General features: G+C 32.7%; 1 protein-coding gene across 1 annotated transcript in view; it reads left to right on the top strand.

Moving 5' to 3' along the window:
• Positions 1-16,827, top strand: part of sens-2 (zinc finger transcription factor senseless-2) — a 66,302-nt gene that overhangs the window by 26,239 nt on the left and 23,236 nt on the right. Inside the window, exons 3-4 of the mRNA XM_090115969.1 lie at positions 3,600-4,245; positions 4,542-4,723. Coding sequence (XP_089972095.1) covers positions 3,600-4,245; positions 4,542-4,723 — 828 coding nt within the window. The remainder of the gene's footprint in view (positions 1-3,599; positions 4,246-4,541; positions 4,724-16,827) is intronic.

The following is a 16,827-nucleotide window of genomic DNA, read 5'->3' as shown; positions in this document are numbered from 1 at the left end:
CCATGACTGAGGCCTATGTCCAGCAGTGCACAAACATGGGCTGATAATGATGATGATGATAATATCTAATACCTCTAAATAAAAGAAAAAGAATGCTATAGGTATATTATCACAATATTTTTTTTTATTTTATTTAAATGTTTACCAGTTTTTCTGGAACAACCGAGCAAAATATTCAATGCTATAGGCAGAATGGACTTCCCGAGTTTAAAATTAGCAACAGGATAAGGAACACTAATTGGACCTATGTATTAACATACACCCAAGTACTTATTATTTAAAAGTTGATTAAAATGCTTGGTATTTATACATATTTAAAATAATGTGTATCACGCCATTTACAACGTTTCACGTCAAAATTTAACTACCTAGGTACTTTAAAAAAAGGTTTAAGAACTTTTTTTTTCTTTTTTTACATTTCTGTCGGACCGTGAACACACTGTAAAATATTTAAAAGTTCTAAATAAAAATATGCTAGTGAATTCATCGCTTTAGATAACCACCTTTAATTTTAAAACAGATATGGATTACAGTATAAATATTTTGAAGATACGAAAGATATACCTAATTATAGACTAGTCATTTGACAAAAAATAAAGGCCGCTTATAAATTCAAAATTAATCCTGCTACAAAACAAATAATAGGTTCAAAATTCAAACAAGAAAGTAAGTTCAAGTGAATAGTATTAAAGAAGTATTATAATATCTACAATAACGTTAAGATTAATATAGGTATAAAGATCCAATAAAAAATATTTAGAAATCACAAAAAACTCGGGCTTTTTAATAATTTAAGCACTAAGCTATGTTATCAACGCACAGATAACAAAAAAATCATAAGATTAATATTTTATTATTATTTATTTCATAATTATTTAACGTATTAAAATTATTGCAACTCGTTTTTAAATCCACGATCGTAAATAAATAAAAAGCAATCGAAACTTTATACAACTATATCAGTTATGTAATAAATTCTTAATCCAATTTTTTACAATTTTATTTAAAACTTAAAAACTTAATAACACTTCTACTACAGGCGGGTCAATTTAACCCCAGTGATAGTTAATTAAAAATATAAGTAAATAATGAATAATATCAAATCAGTGATAGCTAATTAAAAATGTTATTATAATTATTATGAAAAACATCAAATCTAAAGTTAACACTTCGAGTGCGGGCGGGTAAATCATACCCCCAGCGTCAGTTTATTAAAACTATAATTAGTTACGCTCCCCATATCATTGGGATCATTATTAAACATTTTATTACAACCTCTAATCCTGATTAACGATTGCACCGTGACTTCGCATCTATTTTATGACGCTTATAAGCTCATATAAGTGAACTACAAGTATTAATCGAATCAATTGCAAAAGAATGTGCTCTCTGATACCTAATACTCAAAGGCAAATCCAATTATGAAAGAGAATAGTTTAAAAAATTGGCTTTACGATAAAAACGTTAACTATCTTTTAGTTTTATTATTGTAACTAAAACAAAATATAGGTAATAAATTATTAAGATTATGACTATAGATTTTTAATGAATACCTACTCTTTTACTTTAATAGAATATACACTTTTACATAATATAAATACGTCTCATACACTTTTCTATGCGAAAAAAAATCTAACCCATATCTCGTTATCTTTAATTCCTTAAAAGCCGACAAAATAGCAATCTGGATGCAACAGACACACCTTACAATTAAAATTGCATTAAGACCGCAAATAACGACTGTTAATGACGCTAATGCATTTGAATAGAAAAAAGCTTGGTAATATAATTTGAACTAGGTGCAAGTTTTTTGTTCAGTTTACAATTAGGAAGAAATGTCTGGTCTATAAATAGAATATTTTATCTTACAACGGATTTGCACAATTTTATATCAATACTAGATACTAATGTGTCATGCTGATGTTGATGAAATATCTTTAGGTAGCCATATAGCTTGTTTTAACAAATAAAAAAGTAGATATATAAATTATGTAGAAATATGTATGTTATAAAATTAACATTAATTTGTACAAAAATCTAACGTTTCTTTGCGTTTGATTATTCTGAGCAAATACAGCAACATTCGATAACAATTTAATAATGCTTACATTTCAATCCATAATCAAAACTTCAAATAACCCAAATTATCTTATTACAAAGAGCACAATAGGACACAATAATGCCAGTGTTTAAATTTCACCCCATTACCCTGAATGGGGTTGCATTCTATATTTCGCGAAGCCATGAATTCAAGCATACTGTCGAGGCGGAACAATGAATCCAAATAACCATTAATATGTAATAAATACTATGGGGCAATAAAACCGTGTCGTGGGGGACAAACAAACAAGTGTACAGAGGCAACCCTAAACGCCGCGTATTGTTCGAAAAGGCCCAGGCGTGAAATGACCGAGGGCTTGCGAACGTCGCCGATCGAAGCCGATTGGTTCCACTCCGAATGCCGACAGCTGCTGCGTTTCAGATATAGGGGTTGCTCTTCATTAGTGTAACTTGTCTCATCTCTAGATGGATGTTTGTTTTGGACAGCGTGAGTTTGTGCTGATGGTTTCTTGATGATCTATGGATTATTTATAGATGTAAAGCTAATCGGGCTTCTCATGTAGGTACTGTTTGTTCTGGGTATAATTTGTAATGTATTTATAAATTATAAATGTTACATAGTTAGTTAATCATTTTTTTAAGTTTTATGTTAAGATACTTATTTTTATCACTCAACTCAGTTTTGCAAATATTGCAAAAAAAGTATAAATCAAAGAAAGCAGACAACGATTTTTAATATTAGTATAGCTAAATAATTTGAAACACGTATCTAATTGAATTATAAACACAGCAATAGTTATCGTAAACACGTCACAGACATAATAATAAGAAGCATAAATAACGTTGCAAACGCAAAACTAAACAAAGCGAAAAATGTAACGCGCGCCCGCGGATTAGTGAAATGTAAAAAAAGATTGGGGTCTCTCCGACCCGACGTGTTAATTACTAGGGTTGGACGAGGGGTAACAGATGAAAGTCAATTTGCTGCTACGACATGATACGGCCCATTTCATTGACGACAAGTGTGGCACCTGTGCATTTTCACTGGCCCAGGGGTACCCTTTGTGATCTTTAAACAAACAATTCTATTGCGATAGCCTTTTGCGTGTTCTAAATTGGCGAGCTCGTTTTCATTTTTGTCAATGTTTTATTGCTCCTTTCATAGATAGTATTTGACATATTTTGGTGGATGTATTTCACTGGTTTAAAAAAAATGTATTATGATGTTTATTTTATGTTTGTATTAAATAATAAATTATACATTGTAGCATTAAATAATAAATAAATTTATTGGAACAAAAAAGTAATTCATTAACTTAAAAATTAATCTTGCAAGATATTTTAAGCATTATGAATTGATACCTTTTAAAAATGTAATTACGTTAAATAATAATTATTTATGTATAATGATTCTTATAGATTACCCATTATCATTTAGTATATTAAACAAAGTAGGTATATCCTCTATTTCTACCAAAGTATATTATTTGGAAGAAATAGAGGATATGTAATATTTACAATAAAATCTTCTTTCACAGATGAAATCAAATTCGGCATCAACCGTCTGGTCGGTGAAAGAACAGACGAAGAAGACAGCGAATCACACAACAACGAAACCAGAACAGAAGACATCTCCCCCACTTCCCAATGCGGGAGCCCTTGCTGGGCACCGTCCCCACAATCCCCTCGATCTGTCCGATCAACGTCACCAGAACTAGAGGTGGACTCTCCCCCATCATCACCGCGACGACCACCAGACTCCTCCCCTCCGCTCAAACGGTCTGAGGCTTTTTCTGTCAGCGCGCTTCTCAGGCCAGACGCGCCAAGAACACAACCACACAGACCGTTCTTATACCCACCATTGCCTTTCGCGGAGTTTTTGCGAGATGCAGGCAGTCTGGGTCTGCCAGGATGGGGGGGTTATAGCAATCTTTACTTGCACGCTGTGCAAGCGGCTGGTCCGGAATTGTTACGGCTTCGAGCAGCTGTTTTGGGGAATCCCAGTCCGCTGTCTCGACCACTGCCTATTGGAGATGTGTATTCTTGTGTTAAGTGTGAGAAGATGTTCAGTACTCCGCATGGGTTGGAGGTGCATGCGAGGAGATCGCATAATGGGAAGCGGCCGTTTGCTTGCGAACTATGTAGCAAGACTTTTGGACATGAAATTAGCCTTAGTCAACATAGGTTAGTAAATATTCATAGTGGCTATGTTACTTAAATAGTTAAATCTAGCTATTTAAAATTTTATTCTTGGTCATATTTTTTATAAACTGCAAAACTTTCAGCAAATAAATGATCAACTTTTTATAACAAAAACTTGTATAGTTTGTTGTACGCACATGTTAAATGTGTTTTGTTATTGTTCCCCTATCACCATCAATTTGTTCTTTGGTTTCTAAGCCTTTAAATTCTTTTCGAAATTCTTTACGCAATATAAAAATTTATAATAAACAAGCTAAAACATCTTTGGCATTTGCCAGGGCTGTGCACAGCGTGGAGAAAGTGTTCGAATGCAAGCAGTGCGGGAAGACGTTCAAGCGGTCGAGCACCCTGTCTACCCACCTCCTCATACACTCTGACACCAGGCCCTACCCCTGTCAATACTGCGGCAAGAGGTTCCACCAGAAATCTGATATGAAGAAGCATACTTATATACATACTGGTAAGTTTTTTTCGATAAGACAATTTATACTTGAAGTGTGACCACTCACTTTGCGAAAATCGATTTTGTGAAATTGATAGTGGCAGGAGAAAAATAGGGTATCCTTTATAATTTCAGCTATTAAAATTAACAAGTCAAATCACACTTAACCCATAATTTGAAGTACCTATTTACTTTTAATATTATACCTACGTTAAATAATGAAAAACCAATAGTACCTACGTTTTACAAACAGTTACCATAATAATTAATAATAAAAAATAATAAATCGAAAATTGTAAAATGAAAATATTATATAATTTAAACGAAATCTTGCAATTGATAAATCATAATCCTACCTAACATACTAAACGTTTCCACAAAGGCCAGAACATAAAACAACAATTACTCAACATATTACGCAAATAGCACCACAATAATTCAGAACAAACTCCTTTAAGAGGTCCATTTACAATATAATTCTCGGAGACTCTGTCAAAACATCTTAAGCTCCCCCTCACAATAATTAATGTGCATTAACACCTAAGACGAGGGGCGTTTTATAATTGTAGACGGGGTGAGACGCTTTGCGGTTATGTACTAAGGATACACTGCTTTGACGACGTTCAAATTTGTAAGGATATCACTGCCTACTGAGATGTACAGTTTTTACTAAGCAGTTGTAGAAAAGAAAGGTAGAAGTTAAATAATTGATCAATTGAGATTGTTTTGAGTAGTGTGAGTTGATAAAAGTAGGGATAAGAAAATTAATAAGGATGCAAATAAAGTTGTGGGTAAATATTTCGTGCCATATGAACGTAATAATATGAATTACAGGTTTAATACAGATAAATACAAAACCATACAGTTTGATAGTGCTGCTAAATACTTAGAGACAAAACAAAAAATAATAGTACCATCATGACATTGTCTACGTTCAACATCTTATATTCAGAGTCACTTCACAACCAAAAGTTAAAGTGCTTTACGGACTCTTTCTTACCTCGTTGAGATTGTACATGAATATAATATAATGTGGTCGGCCCATTTCACTAGGATTCGCACTCTGGTATATTATAGCTAAACCTCAGGTTTTAGTAGCGGTTTTCGTATTACAGTTATGATAGTTTCAGTGAGGCGTAAATTAATATAATAGTTGACAATTATTTGCCCGATACCATTGTAATATGTGTTTGTTTAAATTCTTTTAAGTCTAAAATGAATTATTTTCGTTATAATATGCTTTCTAATAATCTATATTTAGATAACTTTGTCAATAATACGCCTATGTATATATTATGTTACGATAAATTAGTTTAAGTAGGAGTACCAGATTTTTAACGTTTCATACCACAGACATAGATAGACTACGCAAGTACCGCGATCTGTATGAAAACCAAGCGTGTCATATTTTTTGTACTGACCTTGACGCGTTATGACGTCACGAGCGCTTTTTAGTGATGGTAATTTCATTTTACGCTAAATCGATTAGGACGCCACTCGCGCGGCGATTCTAGTATCGTCCTATCCCATCTTAGTAAATCGAAAGAAATCAGATCAAACTAGATCTATGTCTGAGAGCTATTTAAATAAATGAATCGTAATCGATTACTAAATCGATTCAAGACAGAAAAATGATAATTATCATAGGCAGAGGAATGATAAAATAAATTTATAAACCTTTTAATATTCTAACAAGTAAACTAATGTGTTTTAGCTTTTTCTTACATATGCCCATTGAGTTACCGTGTACTACGTACTAGAGAGGCCATCGAAAGAAAGTAATGAAACTGTTAATCAATCAATCTTTATGTCCCGTTGCATCAATCCATTTTTCTTTTATGTTCGGGTTACTTGGAAAACTGAAAAAACAAACATAGTCTAAGCAATAAGGAGTTTTCTTAAAACCTCCCAAGATGACACTTTAACTAATGGCGTCCATGTCATAATATTTATTTTGTATTAAAATATTTGTATTAAAATACTTAAAAGTTCTAGGTCAAGTCGTATTAAATGACAAAAAAATCTATGCCTTTTTTTCTGAAAAATTGCTCCTTCAAATTATCATTTTTCTGTTCGATTATAAAATCGATTAGAATCGAGAACTGTTGCATCAAATGAACATCACTAACCACAAAATTGGACAGAAAAATGAGAACAGAAAAATGAGAAGACGCTATTCATTGCTTGTTATCATACGACTCGATCTTTACCGTGCCAAGTAAAAGCCGCAATGTATTCCGAATCATTTCGTATGATTTGGTATCCGTGTTTGTCACGATCGTTTTCCACAGATATTCTTTATTTGATTTTAAAATAAATAGTGCATATTTTGATTAGAAAATTACTTACCGGTGGAAGGAAACATCTCTGCTAACTCGGCCACTCACAGCTGTGGAGTTTCTACAGTTTATAACGGCGCCATTCGGTATTTTACTTTATTCAGCTTCACGTCTTTCCTTGGCGAACTACAAGCGCGGACTGAGTGTAGGCCAGCGTCAAGTAAGTTTCATTAACATAGTTTGGACACGGGAAGTACATACACTCGCTTAGTCTATCTTGATACATGTCTGTGTTTCATACCTATATTACTTACCTTACCATAAGGTATACATATTCCATTTAGAATATTGAGTTTCCATCTATTCATACCTATATAACATCTGTCTTATAAATATCTACAGATTAAACCTATAATACGATAATCAAAACGACAAATCGTTACAATACTAAAAGCCTAAAACCCGTCGCCACCCGATGTTTGATACGATTTACCTACCGTGAAGCCTTGGGATGAATAATTCAACTTATGGTCCCTTGTTTCCTTAATAATGACATCCACTGTTGGGGGCCGATGTTACATAGCTCTGAAGATAGTTGGAAAACATAAAAACTGTTTAACCTATGGGCAAGTTGCACGTGTATTTAATTCAAAAATAATAAGGAACCTACAGTTAAAGTAATTTGTTTACTCATGTTTAGTTCTCCAATATTGTAAAAAGACTATCGCAAATATTTTAGTCTTCGTGATTATATTCAATAGAACTAAAAGCAAATACTACAAACATTAAACCTGAATACACTATAGTCCCTTTTATAATAGCTATATAAACTACTGATAAAGCCTACAATGTCACTAATTAACTATCGATTTTCAACCACTCTATACAGATTTCGTATAGTATATAAGGAGATAACACCTCCATCTTTGAAAGTACCTACTCCCGTTCAGTTCATTTAAGATTAGGGTGGTTCGTGATTCAGACGCATAGATTCACAGTTTTATAGCCTCCCACGAGTGCGAAAGGGATGGCAGATAACACAATAGCAGATGATAGGGACAGACGGTTTAGGGTTAGTGCATTTATGTTTTCAATTGCTTGACGTGGAGATCGTATGTGTTTCGATATAGACTGAATGAATAAATAAATAATAAGATTTTGCTGTGGTCTGAAATAAATACGTTTGGAGTAGACATTGTTTATGATGAAAATAGTTGAAATTAATATATTTTTATCAATCATTTTCTAATCATCAAATATGTACATCAAAAATGGTACAATTGAAAAGATTTTAAAGATAAAGTGAAAGAAACATAAGGTTTTAAATTACGAGTAAAAGACGAAAAATACAACGCTATATTATATACTTGCGGTCCGCCCCGGCTTCGCCCGTGGTACATGTTTACGTTTTCTCAACATAAGAACCATCCTCGATCTTCAAGGAATATAATAAAAAAAGAATTATCGAAATCGGTTCAGCCGTTCTCGAGTTATGCGCTTACCAACACATTTTGGGATTCATCACTACATAGTATAAAACAAAGTCGCTTTCCCTGTCCCTATGTCCCTATGTCCCTTTGTACGCTTAAATCTTTGAAACTACGCAACGGATTTTAATGCGGTTTTTTTTAATAGATAGAGTGATTCAAGAGGAAGGTTTATATGTATAATAACATCCATCAAATAGTGGAGAAGTACTGTTATTTTTGAGGTTTCTAATGTGATGTCGTAAAAAATTACATTTTTTCCGCTTACATTGCAAACGCAGGCTGAACCCTACGAGTTTTATGAAAATAATGTACTAAGTATTATACACATTGAAAAGGTCTACAGAAAAGTACGCGACGGTATATGTCTATCTTTTATGGATAACCCACAATAACTTTTTTTGTCATTTACTTTTTACGACAAATAATGGCTAATTTTCGATCCGATTTTAACCAATATGGCATTAATCCTTAACCAATTTAATACCTTGAATACATTGTTCATTTAATATAGATCTATATGGCCGTTTACACCGTATGATTTAAGTGAATATTTTCGAAGATATTACAGATTTAAAAATTGCGGGACGTAGCGTTTGCGGCGATACCGGCCGGCTATCTATTTTATAAGATTTTATACCCGTACGAACTCAACGAAGTCGGAGCGGGCCGCTATGTTTTTATATACAACGTTCACAGTTTTTCTGTAGTGTATTTAGTATCAGCATTGCACCCGTGCAAAGCCGGGGCGGGTCGCTAGTTTTTATATATAAGAAAGAAGATAACATATGTAAATTCAAAATGACTTTAACCATCCAAATGTGATATACAAACATACACCAGTAGGTACCTGATCCCTCAGTAAATAATTCACAATATTACCCTGGCATAGTTGCGAACGGTGTTTTAATCAGTGTCCCAACTTCTTGATTAATGCGCCCCTAACAATTTATCGTGAAAATTTTATAATTACGTGCTAAATTAAGTGGAAGATTAGTCAATGTCGAGTTGAAACCGCGAGCTGCGATCTGTCACCCGACGTAATTTTATTGGGTTTCAAGTTTGTTATCAATGATGTTTAGGTTTTGTGGTTTTGATGTGTTGGTGTCGTGAATGATTTTCATTGCAAAGGCAAAAAAAAAAAAAACAAATACCAAGGTATTTGTTTTTTTTTTTTTAATAATTTGACGCAATACAGTGAAGTGAAGTAAAATAATTTTGTGATGACAATAAAAATAAAACTACCACGCGTTATTGCTAACTCTTATTCAATTTTCACAGTTTTCGGTCAAAAATATACTTAACATTAGTTATTTTCTAAATTCAAATTCAAATTTTACACTCCTGAAAAATATAAATATGCTAATAGTGCATTTACCTTAATGACATTTTAATTTGTGCGTGCAAAAATAAACGTCCAAGTCTACATTTGAAATGCAGTCTACGTTTAAGAAGACCTCGCAAAAATGGCCACCAGTCAGGGATGAATAAAAATTCGAAATTAGAGTGCTTGAATAATCGTCTGACGGTCGGATCATGAATGTTTGATTGCCTGAATGCTGTTAGAGCAATTTTTTAAAACTCTTCCTTCTCTTAATTAGTCAGGGGATAAACAAGAGGCACATTAGCTCTCTGTATAATTACGAAGCGGGAATATTTCTTGCTTTTATTTTTCTCTTTACCGCGGCTTGCGGTAAAATTTCAGAAGCATTTGCAAATTGGTTCCACTGTTATGTGATTAGGCTTTTTAATTAGAAATCTGATTATTGGTTACATTTGGGGTATTAAATGGGATTGTGGTCGAGGTAAACTGTAAAATAAAACGTAGAATTGCGTGTTTTTACCAAATTTTACTTGTAAAATTGATGGATATAGTGGTACATAATAGTGGTCAGCTTTTTATAAGGATATCAATTGAAAAACTGATTATCTGACGAACTAAGTCATTCTTTCTTCATTTCACAAATTCAATTTTATAAAAGTAAAAAAGTCGTTTAACACAAACTTTTATAAAACCAAAAGGCCAGCGAATTTCCATTCAAAAAAGATTGTAAGGAACAAAATTAAGAATATAAAACACTTCATAATTGCGATTCTCGAGCCAAACGATCAACTTTTATCTCACAGGCCCACTGATTACTTTTTAAAACCTTTCCTTGGAAATAAAACGGCATCATTGCTTTAAAATTTCTTTTAATTGGTAGTTCGATTGTTGGGGATCCCTGAGCAAAAATAACGAGACTTTCCTGCTGATTGGAATAATATGCCAATGAGATTTGGAAAAATCGATGCGCAACTTATTAAAAATCGGAAATACATACTTATAAAGTTATCAATCGCAATACTTGAATGTTTAAAATTTCACTATTGATTGATAGCTAAATTTCTTTCCTATAAATAAAAACAGACTTGAATAAGAAAGAAATCATAACAAAATCGATACTGGTCGTAAAGATAGAAGAGAATACGACACAAACAATTCTAAAACTAACGGTCCAATCTCTCAAAACCAATTCGCCGTACAAAATTCTAGTCTTAAAGTATTCTGTCCACACAACCTTCGGGGTGGAAATCTAAGCGCGCCATAAGGAAGAGGGGGAGGTCAAGGGGGGGCGGGAGTGAATCAAGGAGTGCTACGTGCCTCGAGTTTAATTAAAGACTGAGGACGTAGGGTACTTCGATTTTAGTGGCGTTTTCTTTTAATTCTCTCAACGCTATGTTCTGTCTGTAATCTGCTAATAGATAATGTGATTTGATAGTTGTTTCGCTTATGCTGAATACTTATAGTAATGTGTTTAGTATTTTAATACAAATGTGTATCATATTTTGCAGTTGTAGCCTAATTAAGCTTATGTCCGGAAGCTGTAATTTTCCTTAATGTTAGTGGTCGATACGAAGTACTTATCATTGTTTAAAGTTTAGATAATGTTATTAAATTCGGATAATAATATTATATGCAATATCTTGTTATTGTTTCTCGTTAATGATGTCCTATAATTTATTTTTATTTTCTTCATGAATATTGCTAGTTTTACCTTACACAATGATAATTTAGGATATTGGATTAAGGCACACGATGACGTATTCAACAATAAAATTCCGAATAAAAAACAGAACGCTGAGGAGCTGTCAGATTTATTTCCAGAATTTTCGTCGCACGTAACTCGATATGCACGACTCGAGGGATGATAAGAGAAAATCTCTTCGTGATTTTTTCACACGCGAAAAACTGTCACTTGAATTTGTACATCGCACTTTCCCATACAGCATTAGGTGGTCCCGGGAGAGAGGGATAATTAAATTAATGTCCTCAGCCCTCTTTTGGCCCCGCGTTTCGTGCTGGTAATATGACACCTGCATCGTTTCCACTTGGTACTGATGATTTCTTTGTTGTTGGTATTTTCTTAGTATTGATTAGATAGTTTTCACCTGGTGCATATTGTGGGTTACCTTATTAGTAGTGTTTCTGATCTATAGAATTATAGGTACTCGTTTCTGTATTTAGTACCTAATAGTGAAGAATAAGATGAAGAATAAACTTGATTCATTTTCAGCCAGTTTCATTTTACAGGAATATTTTTTTGAAAAAAAAAGACACAGATTTTGACTCGATTTTTTTCTGCGCAACTGATTTTAAGTGACAGTTAAAACTTTGGCATAGTAGGTACTTTAAAAAAATCGTCATTTGCGATTTTATCAAAACTTGCACTACCACACTCGGACGTTTTTCTTCACGCTCGCGCTCCTACAAACTTACACAAAAAAAACTCAACCAAACTCATCAATTAAACCATGACAATTCCATCAAGTGATCAGGTCAATATCTGATTTTTTACCACAACCACTCCTCCATAACGAGCTATGAAACCCGAACCGCGTGGCATCGCACGCGGCATCTAATTCAATAAACACATTATCACGATTAGCTACTGAGACCCCCCGCTGCGTCTAAAACGAGCCCAGAGGGCCCAGTGCAGCTCCCTGAGGTACGCCTGATTCCGACTGATTTGCCCGTATTAATATATCCCATTCAAATGACCCTGTCCGTTGGTACATGGAGAAAGTGTGTTAGAACATTTGGGTAATAAACTGTTATGTCAGTAATTTACATTAAGTCAAAGGCTTGATAGAGGTCAAGAAGAAAATTTTTGTTTCTCAAATATAGTGTCAGTAATGTGACAAATTCGTTAAAATTAATTTATAACTAGATAATGATACCCTTACCTTTCTTTTTTGCAGCTTTATATATTCATTATAAAAGAATAACGTAATCACTGCCTAGTGCCTACCCTCATTCTTCGATCGATTACCAAATGATGTCACGAAAATATTAAAAACAACAACTAAAACAATCAATGACTCTAATTTCAAAAAAGCTCCCATACTTTTAAATCGTATTACAAACAAACGCATCCTTTTTAAACAAAGTTGAATTAATTGAACAGTCATTCATAAAACAAAGTTATTATCAAACTTCCGATTCTATTTAAAAACTCCTACTGCATTGTATAAACACGTATAATGAATCATAATGAGTATGAATTATTATGACCTATAATACTAATGTTGCTGTTAAAAATAAAAACTTGATGAAGCAAATGAAATTGGCAGTGTTTCAGTCCTAGTTAGCTTTAGCACTGAGTTAAATTCGAAACAAAAATTAACTGTCTGAATATTTTTAGATTTTTTTGAAATTGGAATTAAAACAAAAGACGCATTATTTAAAAACTCATTACTCATCTGTTTTAAAAAGTAACAATTTGAGGGCCACGTCATGATCGGGTTTATGCTTTTATAACCTTTATTCTCAATCACTAAGGTTCAAAGTCCAATTGCTATGAAACTATGAAGGGTGACCTTTAATTTTTTTATATTAAGATCTAAATTGGGGTTCATTTAAAACTGGTAGCAATGCATTCTGGGTCACGTGCATAGCGCGTGTCATACACCGGCACTCTGTGATTATTTAAACAATAAATTTAATTTTAATCCGATACTGACGTTTTATTGAAATGCACTATTATTACGCCATCTGGTGAAAATAATTGCGTTCTCTGTTAAATCAGTAAATACTGTTCAATAATGTATTTCGTAGTAAGTTAGCTTCGCTTGTTATCTAAAATCTAAGTCTAAAATATATTTACCTACGTAGAAAAAAAAATATATTATTTTAAATTTTACAGTGTCAAAAACATAATGAAATTTATTGTGTCACACATCTGTCAATTAAGAAATTATCCTTTATCAAACAACATAACTTTTTTAAATAAACTCCATGCTGGTTTTAAAAATAAACCTCACATTCGATAATCAAATTGTTCGTGTTTTGATTGGCCAGTGCGTGCCGCGCGCTTTTCAAGTGTTATGATTCGTCGATGACAATGGCGGCAGCTGTCAAGTGCTTTCACAGAGGCACTGGCTTCAAACCATACAGCCAACACTGCAGTACTATAATGTGACGTAATAAGTTCTAAAATTCAGTAGCAAATTCAATTGACAGGTCAGATGTGCATAAAGTGTTTGAGTGTAAGGAAAATATTGCCAAATGTTTATGAAATCTTGTTTTTACAGTAGCTAAACAAAGTAAAGCTTCATTATAGCGAGACGACATTTATTTTTATATTGTTATCTTCTGCTATTCCTTTAAGATTTTCTCCGTTCTCGGCACGTAGGCCACACGTGCCTTAGCGAGGCAGATTTGCAGTGGGCGGGGGCATTGACCTCCATACCTAACGCTGTAATCTGAAGGAGAATAGTCAGCAATTTTCCTTGAAATTTTCTGCTATACTTTGTCAGAAATGTTTTGCGCATTATTTAGAGAAATCCTTGCTTCTTTAAAAAATATAGAAGCTTGGTAAATAAAGTGGATGACCGTATGTACAATAAATTTTATATAATATGTAAGTTTATTTTTATTTTATTCGATAATAAAAAAGTAATTCTGTAACAAAACTTTATTAATTAAAACAATTCGTATTCTTCATGGTACCTATATTGCTTAATTATGCACTTATTTTAAAATTATGTCAAAAAATATAGCGTGTAGATAAACGATAACAAAATATATAAGATAGTGTAGATGTACAATTATCTCTATAATAGTCAACCCTTTAAGCGGTTGAAAGGCAATTTATTTTGTCATACTTACAGTATTAGATTTGACGCGTAATAACCGGGATTAGCGGTGTAGGGTGTCAAATTGTTTGAATTCAATATCAATAGGGCATTGTGAAGGTATTATCTCGAAATATATTTAAGCTTTATCTGTGATATTAAAAAATTGCTCATATGGTGGTGAAATTTACGAGTAACACAAATTTTTATTGTACAAATAGGTATATTTAAACGTTGAAAATAAATGAATAAATAACTTCCCTCATAGTACAATGATTAGCACATTCATGTAACATAAACTAAGTCTAAAGTCCGATTGCCAGTGGAGACTAAAAAAATGTCTTAGAACGCAGAAGGCATTTCATCTATATGCTTTTATGTCAGAGCAAGCAAAAGGCCCTGAAGTTAAGTCATACCATGTCCATAAATACTAGTAAAACTGGTCTATATACAATCCAAAATTTCCCAGATAGGACTTAAGGGCGCGTATAAAGTCAAATCACCAATCAACTTTTAGTTGATACGTGTAATATTCAAGACCAAATATAAAAAATAAAATATATGTAAAACTTGATGATATTTTCGATTATATTGTCAGATCAAAAACATAAAATATTGAAATTGACTCGATAGAAAAAATTCACGAAGTTACCTCTAAATTTCACACTTTTACGTTTTTTACTGGACATGGTAATACTTATTATGATTTTTTTTTCATAAACAATTATATTAAAACATTTGCAATATATTTGTCAGAGCATTTTGTGTAATTACTTTTAGTTTTGGTTTAATCACGATAAAACACTTTTGGCGCTTACTATATTTTTAATTACGCAAGAAATCATCTTCCATCGCACGTTCCGGGAGCTAAAAACATAATTCTATTTCATACATCAGACGCTATCGCTCCGTTGAGACGAGTAGACCACGCTAAAATTGCTGCGCCGTGTTTTATAATTACGCCGAATATTGATTTGTTGAAAATGGTAAACAACAAAATGAAAAGACTTAAGAAACGAGAACTAAAGAAGATTCAAATTGAAAAGATAACTAAATGTCGAAGGTAATAATGTATATAATGTATAATATAATAGTATTGTTATAATATTAATAAATAATAATTATAATATAAAAAGATAAGTCTTGATTTACCTATTTGAGAAAGTTTAGTTAGTTAAATAAAATTCATAGTGGTACCTAATTCTTACAGTCGCGGTGCAATCAATCAAGTCAAGAAAGATTTATATTATTATATTATTACTATAGGCAGATCCTATGTTCGCTCCAGTAAATAATAATATCAATAATATGTAAACCGGTTGTGAATAGTACATATATATTATATTTACAATCTGTATTAGATAATCATACATAACATCTATACATAGGTATAACAAATTCGTACGAAAGTCAAAATTGTACTTACATTGAATAGGTATTTTTTTTATAATATACATATGTATATGTATATATATAATATATTCATAATCTGTATTACATAGTAATATGTAGTACATATCTATACATAAATATAGTTTTTAGAATTTTTGTATGTGTGTCTGTATGTAGGTATGTCTGGGCTCTAATTTTGGTGCAGATATAGCTTGAGACCTGAGAAAGGTCATAGGATGAGTTTTATCCCGTAAATAAAAAAAACTGTCTGTGTTTGTCTGTTTGTTTGTACACGCTAATCTCCGGAACTACTGGACGGATTTGAATGAAAGTTATTTTGTTGTGTAGGTACTATTATATTATCCGGGAAATATAAAATAATAATTTATTTTGAAAACTGAAACACCTGATGCAGAACCGCAACAGACCACCTAAACTATAGATTCATTTGAGAAAGTTTATCCAGGCGAGTTTGGATATTATTATTTGTGTAAATTCTGTAAATTCGTTTCCGCGAGTTGAGTATTCATGCGACGATATTTATAGATACCTACATTCATAGTGCAACACACTGCCTTGCCTACAATTTACAAAGACACTTTTTATACTTAGTTATGTAGGTACCTAATTCCTACGGTCGCCTTGCAAATGCAATCAATCAAATTGACCCTGTTTGAAAGTAATTTACTAATTTCACAGAACAATTTTAAATTTGGAAAATGTGGACCCTCACTCTCAACCTGTGTCTACTGACTATTGCCACGCAGAAAAAAATACTCCAGAAAGGTACCTGCTAAAGTTACCAGCTGTCGATAAAATAATACGTAAATTTCGAAGAACTTTGTAATAT

This window comes from Colias eurytheme, chromosome 2 (assembly GCF_061535395.1).
Source record: "Colias eurytheme isolate Ceu_HAF_F1 chromosome 2, ilColEury1 Martin Lab GWU primary, whole genome shotgun sequence".
In the NCBI taxonomy this organism is placed as follows: Eukaryota; Metazoa; Arthropoda; class Insecta; order Lepidoptera; family Pieridae; genus Colias; species Colias eurytheme.
This window is presented reverse-complemented; position numbering and strand designations above follow the sequence as displayed.